Source organism: Microtus ochrogaster, chromosome 8 (assembly GCF_000317375.1).
Source record: "Microtus ochrogaster isolate Prairie Vole_2 chromosome 8, MicOch1.0, whole genome shotgun sequence".
In the NCBI taxonomy this organism is placed as follows: Eukaryota; Metazoa; Chordata; class Mammalia; order Rodentia; family Cricetidae; genus Microtus; species Microtus ochrogaster.
The window spans coordinates 36,058,597-36,069,780 of record NC_022015.1 but is presented as its reverse complement, the minus strand read 5'-3'; the positions used below and the strand labels follow the sequence as shown (position 1 = coordinate 36,069,780).

Below are 11,184 nucleotides of genomic sequence, written 5' to 3'. Positions count from 1 at the left end.
CTACTGGAAGCACACACGGGGCAGCCCAGGCCACCATGTGGCCAAGCAGCAGGGGAAGGACACCAGGGAGAGTTGGCACCCCTGGGAGTTCTTTCTGCCTGTCTTTGGCTAGTCAGCTGGGATGCCTTCAGCATGAATTCTCTACCTATTTTACCCGAGGGTCCCAAGCGCACCTGCCCCCGTTCACCTGGGTTGCTCTCCTCTGAGGCAGGCAGGGCTGGCTCACTGCCGACCTGTCTCTGTACTGTTGTTCTCTTCTTACACAACTATCCTGGACTCTCCTGCTCTCCACACACCCCTCAGAGCCCTGGGCAGAGATTGTAAATCTCCTTTTTCCTCAGGGACCCTGAAGGGCAGGGTTCCGTGTGCACTGGGGAAAGGGGCTTGTGGAATTCACAGTGAGAGGCAGGGGGTGGGTTCAGGATTTCTTGCTTCATGTCTTTATTTAATAAAATTTTTTTACACTATTTTGCTCACTCCCTGCGTGTGCATTTGTGCACGAAAGCCAGAGGACAGTTTGAGGGACTCAGGTTCCCTTCCCCCACCATGCTAGTCCCAGGGATTAAACTCAAACTATCAAGGTTGAGAGGGAGTTGCCTCTACCCACTGAACTCTCTTGCCAGCCCTCTCTCTTTTTTTGTTGTTTATATTCATAATTTAATTTTTTTTATTTTTTTTGAGACAGGGTTTCTCTGTGTGGCTCTGGCTGTCCTGGAACTAACTCTGTAAACCAGGCTGGCCTCAAACTCACAGAGATTCTCTTGCCTCTACCTCCCTGAGTCTTGGGATTAAAGGCATATGCCACCACCGTCCAGCTTAGATTTAAAAGAAAAAATTAAATTTAGTTCATTTTGTGTGTTTGAGTGCATCGCCTGCATCATGTGCCTGTGCACATGGATGCCTGGTGCCTGAGAAAGTCTGAAGAGGACATCCCATGGGGTTATGGATGGAAGCCACTCTGTGGATGCTGGCAAACCAACCCCGGGTCTCTGAAAATGCAACATTAACCCCTGACCTACTGGGCCAGTCCCAAGGTGTTTTTTTTTAAATACGATTTATTTTTATTTTAATGTATATGTGTCTGAGTGTTCTGGGGGAGGAGGGGTCAGGAGAGGGTGACGTGTTCCCTGGAGATGGATGGATGGTTGTGATCCACCCAGCTGGAAGCAGGAACCAAATTTAGGTCCTCTGAAAGAACAGCAAGCACTCATACTGCTGAGCCATCTCCCCCCAGGTCCCTTATTTCATTTCTTTTGCTATGTGGCTCTGGGTAGTCTTGAACTCACTATAAAACAAAGACTGACCTAGATTGGGCGTTCTTGCCTCAGCCTTCTCATTGAGGGCTATACCTGCCTCAGATTCACACCAGGCCACAGAACTGCGGTTTTAGGCTGTCAGTCTTAATTTCAGTTCTAAGTGGGCAGGCCTGCGTTTTCACTGGGAGCCAGCAGGCCTACACGTAGTCTAGTTCTCCAACAGCTAGGGGTGTTTCCTTGAAGCACCCCTGCTCCCCATCCCACCCAAGACCCCTGTCCCCCACCCCAGCACCCTGCCCCCATCCCACACCAGTGGGGGACTCCTGGGGGGTCCCTTGGCCAACCCCTCCCTCATGCCTGGGAACCTTGGAGGAGCAGCGTCCGCTTCCTGCTGTTATTAAACCTTTAAAGGCAGGGGGTAAATAAAACCGCGCACTGAAAGGGATGACTCAGCCACCCCCGCCGCCCCTGGCCTAGGTCTGTCGGTCCCCACATTCTCCAGACCAGCTTTGCTAGCCCCCACCCCCAGAGTTTCCTGCAGGTCTGGGGTTGTAGGGCCTGAACCCGAGGTGTCTGCCGCCCGGGTTGGGGCACACAAGGCCCCAGGAAGGAGGCAGGCCTCTCTGTTCACATGGCTGAGCATTGCAGGGTGCTCCTTCCCCCTTTCGCACTGCCTAACTTGATAAAGGCCATTGTCCCATTTTACAGAAGGGAAAAGAAACTCAGAGAATTCCTTCGAGGCACAACTTCGGGGAGCATTATGACCAACAAAGCCCGTTGGGGCAGAGCCACTTCCCAAGAAGGTCTAGTGGGTGGCCTTTGGATGTGTGCCCAAACTGGGAGGAGACAGCTGCCAGGGCCGGGGGGGGGGGGACCCCATGGGTCCGTGACCTTCGAGAACCAGGAGCTCTGGGTCTCTCAGTGAGTGTGGTTCTGGGCTCCCTGGTCTAGGAGTCGGGAGCTTTCTGGGTCTTTTCGGCTTGTGAGCCGTGGCGCTCAGGGGCCGCTGCGGCACATTCCTAGGCAGGCGGAGCCGGCACCCGGGCCGGGAGGGGACTTCATCAGGCAGCTGGAAGTTGGGGCTGGAGGGGAGGCTTGGGGCGCCCGTCAGAGAGGCGCAGAGTAGCCCCTACCCCCTCTAGCCTCCGATAAGCTGCAGCCCCAGGCAGTGGGTAAGGGGCAGCCCGGTGCGGCGGGTGGGAGGCAGCTCCGGGATTCCGCCAGGGCAGGAGAGTGCCCGGCTCCGGGGCGGGTCTAGGACGTGGGGCGGAGTCCTTATAAGGCCCACGCTGCGGCCGGCGGCAGAGCGAGCGCATTTGGTACATCCACATCCTTTACCCAATGGCTTCTAAAATCATGAAGGGCTCCGGAGAGATTCTTTGCGAAGGAGAGCTGGAGAAGCGAAGTGACAGCCTGTTCCAGCTGTGGAAGAAGAAGCGCGGCGTGCTCACCGAAGACCGCCTGAGCCTCTACTCCGGGAGCAGCGACCGCGTCAAAGAGCTGCGCTTCAGCTCCATCCTCAAGGTGGACTGCGTGGAGCACACCAACAAGTACGTGTACTTCACCGTCGTCACCACCAACTTCAAGGAGATCGACTTCCGCTGCACCGGCAAGAGCTCCTGGAACGCGTTCATCACCCTGGCGCTGATCGACTACCAGAACCGCCGGGCGTTGGAAGGCTTCCGCCGCCACCGTTTTCAGGGCGTCGCGTCGGAAGAGCAGCCGGAATCCGAAGAGCAGCGCGCCCTGAGTCCGTGGTGAGTGCCGCCCTCGTCCGCGCTGTCCGTGTACGGGGGTAAGGGGGTGTGTGGATGCGGGTCATGCTGCCCAATGGGGGGAAAACTTCAATTTCAAAAGCTACGGGACGGGGGGACGACGACGACGACCATGACGAGGACTCGGGGATTCTAATTCTTGAAGACGTCTAGGAGAGGGGACCTGGGACGGAAGGCTGGTCTCTCACCCACTTGGAGGCTTATAGGATGCACCCGGATCTGCTCTAGGACAGCTACTGACTCAGTCTTCTCCCCACAGAGACACACGGGACCAGTCGAGCCGGGAACCAGCCCACGCGGCCGCGTCAAACAGGATCTCAGGAGCCCAGCAGATGCCCCGGGCGACGCCGCTGCTCCTCTCCGAAGATTCTCCCGTACTTGCTGAGCCTCGCCCCGCTGTGCGGGGCGTGCTAACTTATTGGACAATATTTATTTTGATGGTCGTCAACTGTCAATCCACCGTCTTAATATTTCCGCCTTAATATTTTTTATACTGTATTTTCACTCCAAATAAACAATGCCATTTCTCTTTTGTAACTTGCGTGGTCCGCGTAGTTCCTGCTGGGGCGGGGATTTGGAAGGGCGGGAGGGTGAAAGGGTCTCCCGTCCTGTGTCGTTCCCTCTACACATCCCAGGAACCATTCAAACTGCTTTCGAATGAACTGTCACCTGCCAAGTGGGGTTCACAGCCTCTCCAGGTCAGGAAGTACTCTGGGTGTGGCCTGGATACCTTTTGCTCCTGGGTGTGGCTTGGGGAGGATAGGGCTGGTGGCCATGCTTGCTCAGAGTTCACTCACTAACTGGCACCGGGACACCTGAGCAGTCGCTCTGTTCATGTTCTGCCCTCATTGTCCCCTCCCACCCACATACCATCTGTCCAGCAGCTGATGTGAAGGACTGATGGTTGACAGTTTGACAACCGCCCCCCATCACTGGACCACAGAGCTTGAGAGCCCAGCTCCCAGCCCTCCTGGCCAGTGTCTAGCAACAGGGCTAGCACACTGTGTACATCTTTTTGTCACAAATGGGAGGCAGGCCTGGCTGTCTCCAGCGCTGGAGCAGCGGGCTGTCTCCAGCGCTGGAGCAGCGGGGGCCCAGAGCTGCCTTACTGGTGTGGAAGCCTGGGAGCTCACCAGATACCTATGCTTTTACTCCACTTCCTGAGCCATCTGCCAGGTGTCAACTCACACTCCTCACCTGGCTGTGTTCCCTGTGAGGGGCTCAAAATCTGTGTCAGGTAGGCTCACAGGCAGGCAGGCAGGCAGGCCACAAAGCCTGAGACAGAGGTGGATTCCTCCCGAAGGTTTTACTGGAGGACAAGCCCAGAAAGGCACAAGGCTACACTAGGCAGAAGGACAGACACTGAGTCCCTGCCCAAGGGGTCCTGGGCCTCCCTCTCTGGCTGTGGGAATGCCATGAAGATGGAGGTGTCACATGTCTCCCAGCTTAGCCTTGAAAGTCAGGACTGGGAGGGGCTCCCCTTTCTCCTTAGGAAGTCTTGGGTGCTAGAGCTGTTTTTTCTTACAAGGAATTTTCTCTTAAAGAAAACAGGGGAGGAGCTTTTCTAGGAGCAGAAGTGATCAGCAGGGGCCTGGGACCCTTCTGTCCCATTCCTTTAAGGACCTCCTCCCTCCACTGATCCTCACAAGGTCAAATGACACAGCTCAGGGGTTGAGCCCCCTGTTCCTGGTAGGGTTTAAATGGACACAGTGTCCTAAGGTGGTAGGCGAAATGTGGGCAGACTGTGGAATTTTGAGGTTTAAGGATTCTAAGGTTTGTTTGGTTGTTTGTGTTTTTGTTTTGGGGGTTTTAGTTACTTGTTTTGAGGCAGGGTTTCTCTGTGCATCCCTGTCTGGGCTGGAATTCACTTTGTAGAACAGGCTGGCCTTGAGCTTCACCTGCTGGGATTGAAAGGCCTGCAACACCATGCCCAGCAGGGCTGAAGTTTTATGTCTTTCCTCTGCACATATGTATGTGCGCCACATGTGTGCCTGGAGCCCATGGAAGTCAGAAAAGAACATCAGAGCCCTTGGAACTAGAGTGATAGATGGTTGTTAACCTTCACATGGATGCAATGAATTGAAGGGGTCCTCTGCAAGGGCAGCAAGTGTTCCTAAGTGCTGAGCCATCTCTTCAGCCAAGAGTCTAAGTTTTAACAGCTTCTTTCAAAGAAGTTCACAGTAGATGACTGCTTGGTTTCAGTAGGGGGAACCTAGTTCCTGTCATCGGTGAGGTCTGTGGGGAGATGGGCCAGGCCAGTGTCCCTGGTACAGCTTTAAAGCAGGGGAGGCTGGGGTATGTTCCTGGTTCCCAGCCGTTCCCTCCCAAGCCTAATTCCCTTTGTCCTCCTCCTCCTTTTACAGACAAGGTCTCACGATGTAGCCCTAGATTGCCTGGAACTAGTTACTCAGTTTATAGACCAGGCTGACCTTCAACTCAGATCTGTCTGCCTCTGCCTCCTGAATGCCAGATGGATTAAAGACATGCACCACCCCGGGCGATGGTGGCGCATGCCTTTAATCCCAGCACTCAGGAGGCAGAGGCAGGCGGATCTCTGTGAGTTCGAGACCAGCCTGGTCTACAGAGCTAGTTCCAGGACAGGCTCCAAAGCCACAGAGAAACCCTGTCTCGAAAAACCAAAAAAAAAAAAAACAAAAAACAAACAAACAAAAAAAAAAACCCCAAAAAAAGACATGCACCACCAAAACTGGTTCCTGTCTTTTAAACCAACCTGCTTCAGATCCCAGCACACGGTGTGCCAGGCGATGGGGAGCACCCTGTGTCTGGACTCCTCGGTGGTTGTGTTAGTGGACAGAGGAGCTGGATTAATGACCTGGAACTGACTTGGGAAGTTTGTGCTCCCCAGAGCCATGGGTCCAGCTCTAGTTCCTCTTCCAGAGAGCCACCTGGCTTGGCTCCATCCTGGACCCCCAGACTTTCTACCCACAGATCTAAGCAAAGCCCAAAGAACTCAGGAGGAAGAAGTTCAGAAGTTTATTATTGCCTGACTGGGTCAGGTCACTGGGCTCTGTGGTCATCGGACTTTGTCTTTCTTCTGGGACAATGGCTTCCTCCAGAGAACCAATAGGACGAGCAAATTTACCATGAGCTGCACGTGGCCAAAGATGGAGACACCATAGCTGCGGTACATCAGGCCCCCCAGGGTGGGTCCTACGGTGCGAGTTAGTGGATGCACGGATGCAGAGAGGCCCAGCATGGTCCCTGGGAGAAAGGGGGACTAGCAGTCAGATCCTGGGCAGGTCTCTGGACAGGCTGCCTACCTTATGGCCATAGCCCAGCCTTCTGCCCATTGTTCATGGATGGCTTGCAGCATCCCCCCCCCCCAATTAAGCACAGTACCCTCCACTCACAGGGTCAGTTTCCCCGTGTAGATGGGACTGAGCCTCGTTTCTAGAAATTTCCCAGGCAAGGGAGGACTCTGGGAAAGAGGCCACTGGTCGGGAATAGGCTCCATTGTCCCAGACCTGTGAGTGTAGATGTGATCTGCTAGTGCTGGACTCCACCCAGGACATCCAGGGTGCTGGACTCCACACTCTCCCCAAATGGTGACTGAGATAGCTAGTGGATTTGACTAGGGAGGATCTGGTATCCCAGCCACATGTAGGGCTGTAGGGCTGGCATTCTGGTCGGGTATGGTGTCCCTAGTGCCTCTTATATGGCCCTTTCTCTTCTGTTTCTCCACCATCCTCCTGTAGATTCAATGGATCTCAGGGGTCAGGGCCAGGGCTCTAGGGGCTACCAGTGTCCTTGTCTGAGTATGTGAGCCCCTATTTCCACATCTCTGGTCAGTTGTCTTACTGTGGACATGCCTGCATAGGACCTTGTTAAAAATGACTTCAAGTGGAGAACCATCCCCAGGTGGGAGTCATACTTTGTCCCATTCTCTTCCAGAAAGCGACAGACTGACCAAGCTTTGCTACTCACTGGCCAGCATCTTCAGAGACCAGGCTTTTAAAAAACTGGGCCAAGACAGGGGCCTGCAGGCCCCGCCCACACCCAGGGCCGGCTGTGGGGAAACTCAGGCGAAGCCTCTCTCCCTGCAGACACTAACTGACACCGGGCAATTACCGCCCCCTCTGCGGGCTCCTGTTCCCAGGCGAACCAGGCTCTGCTCTTTCCAAGCTCAGGGGTGGTACTACAGGCATGACTCGGCCTTGGTGGCTGGGCCTGCTCCTCCTGGCCAGCCCCACCCTCCACTTGCCTGGCCTTAACACCCCTTTTCCTCCTTCCAGAGTGACTTCCTGGCCCAGCCCTTTGGAGCTGCCGTCCTGGCAGCAGGGAGTGAGCACCCTAGACGGGCTTGGAGGCCAGGCCCAGATTTCCCTAGCTGCGTGGATTCAAAGCCTCCATTCAGAAAGCTCTGAGCACTGTTGTCAAGGAAGGGGAAAGTCTCCTGCGCTGTTCTTCTCTGGCCTCTTCACCAGTCCAGCCACCAGCTAGCTGTCTTTCTAAGTGGCTCTCTAAGCCCTTCAAGGTCCACATCTTTGCTCCTCTGGCCTCTGCCTAGACAAAGTCTCTGGTCCCTCCTCTAATTTTTAGTGAAATTCTGGCACGGATCAGAGTTGAGACAAATGCCTCTCCAGGAAGTCCTCCATGTGTGCCCTTGCCTGACTCTGTGCTTGTCAGAAGGGTTAGGAAGGGGCGGGGTCTTTACTTGGGCTCTTCTTCCTTGTCACTTGCCCCTTCTCTGGCCCAGGCCACTGGGAGGAACCCTGACTCCTGGGGCCCCTGTGTACAGCTCACCTGTGTCTGAAGCGGACACAGCCTTGGTCAACATGCTGTCGGTGACCACATTGAGGGTACAGAGACTGAATACCAGGCTGGGCACCAGAAGACAGAAGTGGAGAACATTGGACATCAGCGCCTGTCAGGGCAATGGGCAGGGCTGTGCTGAGCAGAGAAGTTCCAAAGCCAGATGGCAACCTACCCTGAGGTCCCGCCCATAACACTCCACCATGGAAGATGCCTTAGTTGGGGAGGAGAGAGTGCAATGTGGCCTGAGGCAGGCCAGGGACTTGGGCACACACAAGACATGGATGGAGGATGGCCTGAGACAGGCCAGGGACTTGGGCATGCGCTCACCATGCCCAGTCCCACAACAGCATAGACCAGCACACTGGATTGCAGCAGGACTTCTTCCGGGAAACGGGTGCTCAGTCTCCCAATGACCAGGCCTTGGATCACCTAGGAAGGGCGGCAAGGAGGCGGAGAAGACAGTCTAGACCAGTTGTTCTCAACTTGTGGGTTGAAACCTTTTTGAGGTCAAATGACCTTTTCACAGGGGTTGCCTAAGGTCATCAGAAAACACAGATATTTATGATTCACAATAGTAACAAAACTACAGTTATAAAGTAGCAACAAAAATATTGTAGCTGTGGAGGTCACCGAAACGTGAGAAACTATACTTTTTTGTTTGTTTTTTGTCTTTTGTCTTTTGGATTGTTTTGTTTTTGGAGACAAGGTTCATCTGTGTAGCCCTGGCTGTCCTGTCCTGGGACTTGCTATGTAGACCAGGCTGGCCTCGAACTCAGAGATCCACCTGCCTCTGCCTCCCAAATGGTGGTATTAAAGGTGTGGGTCACAACCGCCAGGCTTTTTGTTTTGTTTTGTTTTTGTTAAGGAACTGTATTAAAGGGTTGTAGCATTAGGAAGGTTGAGAACCACTGGAGAGAAGGCATTCTTTTTTTTTTTAGTTTTTGAGACAGGGTTTCTCTGTGGCTTTGGGAGCCTGTCCTGGAACTAGCTCTTGTAGACCAGGCTGGTCTCGAACTCACAGAGATCCGCCTGCCTCTGCCTCCCGAGTGCTGGGATTAAAGGCATGCGCCACCATCGCCCGGCGAGAAGAGACAGTGATGGGTCAGTGACGGGCAGGACCGTACCCTGACCAGGACTGCTTAGCTATGCACACCTCCTGCCCCCTATTTAACCCTGAACCTCATGTCCGGACCCCGAGGACAGACTCGGGAGTCTCTGGACCTCTTTGTCCCTCTTCCCTCTTTGTCAGTGGCCGCACTGAATGACTCTCCTCTCTGCTTTTCATGGTTACCTGTCTCTTTAGTTGACCTTTTGAGGATGAGCGGCTGACTGAGCCAAAGATTGTTAGGGCTCCGGGACCTAAGCCCTGACCCTGACAATTCTGAAAATACCTTCAAGGTACGGGGACCTCTTGGTGGCTGGTAGCCCCTCACCATCTGCATCCCTTGAGAGTACCCTACCCCCAGCAGGGACTACAACCAGAGATGTGAGTCAGGTGGCTCCTAGAAAGTCACAAGGTCATAGGGCAATGGCTCCTATGACCTCAGCAAAAAGGGAAAGAGAATCCATGCCAGGGACACTCAGGGACACCAGAGACGTGACTCAGCAGCTCAGGCAACCCGGGGCGAGGCTCACTATCTCGTCTCTCAGATAGGAAGTACCCGTCTCTACCAGGAAGGAAGTGTGTGAGACCAAAGTAGAGTCTGAGCAAGGAGCTGTCAGGCTACTGGGGCCAGGGATTGTCAGGGTTCATGGGGGTTGGACTCAGGCTTGCAGAGCCCAAACCGGTTCATCCACAACCCCCACTATGCCTGGCAGAACACTGGTGCGTCCTAGAGAACCATCAATGTCTTAGAAAAACAAATCCTCTCTAGACTGGTTTTATGGAAGCATTTAATCCTGGCTTCAGCCACTTGGACCTCCATCCAGACTAACCGCCCCAGCCTCGACTTCCCCATTAAATTGAAAATAAGCTTCTAGACGCCATGCAGGTCTCACCGTTATCTGACAAAACAATCAACCAGTCAAGAAGGCCACTTTCCCTCAGGCTTCCCAATAGTACCCTCTGCCTTCCCATAGGGTCACCTAACCAAGGCAGTCCCTGCTGCTGTCCCTCTACCTAGCAGCAAAAACCTAAGTCTCTCCTCTTTTACTAATGCTCCCTACCACTCCCCATGAACCAGCAGGCCACCCTTCCCTGTAAATGCCAATATTGCCTGGTGTGGACCTACCAGGTCTTTGTCGCCATGGAGATCACACCCCTCACCCTAATCCCAGTCACTCCTTCATTCCTTTCTATTTCCTTAGGCCTGTGTCCTCCTCCTCCCCCTTTCATAGTGTCTCTCCCTCTTACTCAGAATTTTCTTTGGTACCCTAGGAGGTCTGTACTGCCCCTATTCAGTGCCCGCTGAATGACTAGCATCCTAGAATAGCTCCGGGTGATAGTCGGGTATCAGGGCCACCATAGGAATCTCTCTTGAGGGGACCTTAAGAGACATGGTCTGCTAGCCAGATGGTGGTGGCTCATGCTTTTAATCCTAGCATGCAGGAGGCAGAGGCAGGCAGAGCTCTGAGTTTGAGACCAGCTTGGTTGACAGAGTGAGTTCCAGGATAGCCAGGGCTACACAGAGAAATCCTGCCCCCCAAAATGAGAGAGCCCCACACTCTGGAGGCAGGGTTCCCAGAGACTAATGCTCTCTGCCCCGTGGTACTTTCTGCTCATGCCCCACTCACCATCTGGAGGATCCCAATGAAGGACATGAGATAGCCGGCCTCTGCCGCCTCCAGCTGGAAGAAGTCCATGGAGATGATGGAGAACATTACCAGGAAGAGGCCTGGGCAGAGGAGCAGGTCAGTTATGGTGTCAGGCCCCAGTGCAGCAAATACCTCCCTCCTGGGTCCTAGGCAGGGGACTTGCATTTGACACCATCTGGGATTCTGTAGCAGTTGACTCCCTGGGAGCTGCTCTTAAGTAGTCTCTGTGAGCTATAAGGTGCCAGGCTGAGAACCCAGGGCATCATGGGAGCTCTCAGAGGCTCCTGCCACTTAGGTGTGTGTAACGGGGTGGGTTTCAGGTTCCAATCACTGTAACTGAGACATTGCAGCCTGGATTGGTGGACCTGGTCTCAGCTGGCAGGTGGGGCAGCTTCCTTGTGGCCCCCATCACCACTGCTAGGGGCTTCAGTCTGGTGTTACACAGCCACAGAGCTTCTGGGTCAGGAAAGAGCCAAACCTTTGGGGCTCTAATACCTTTGAGCCCATAGTGGGATCAGTGGTAGGGCTGTTGCCTGGCTTTTTTTTTTTCGAGACAGGGTTTCTCTGTGGCTTTGGAGCCTGTCCTGGAACTAGCTCTGTAGACCAGGCTGGTCTCGAACTCA

At 54.2% G+C, this 11,184-nt stretch overlaps 2 protein-coding genes across 2 annotated transcripts in view; one reads left to right on the top strand and one right to left on the bottom strand.

Annotated features, from left to right (window-relative positions):
* The first annotated feature begins 2,597 nt into the window (after positions 1-2,597).
* Phlda2 (pleckstrin homology like domain family A member 2) lies at positions 2,598-3,338 on the top strand. Its single transcript, XM_005351967.2, has 2 exons — positions 2,598-3,013; positions 3,291-3,338. Coding segments are annotated over exons 1-2 (417 nt in total). The 3' UTR covers positions 3,292-3,338.
* A 2,664-nt stretch (positions 3,339-6,002) lies between these two features.
* Positions 6,003-11,184, bottom strand: part of Slc22a18 (solute carrier family 22 member 18) — a 23,477-nt gene continuing 18,295 nt past the window's right edge. Inside the window, exons 8-11 of the mRNA XM_005351583.1 lie at positions 10,541-10,641; positions 8,135-8,236; positions 7,796-7,916; positions 6,003-6,253 (exon numbers count right to left, since the gene is read on the bottom strand). Coding sequence (XP_005351640.1) covers positions 6,066-6,253; positions 7,796-7,916; positions 8,135-8,236; positions 10,541-10,641 — 512 coding nt within the window. The 3' untranslated portion in view covers positions 6,003-6,065. The remainder of the gene's footprint in view (positions 6,254-7,795; positions 7,917-8,134; positions 8,237-10,540; positions 10,642-11,184) is intronic.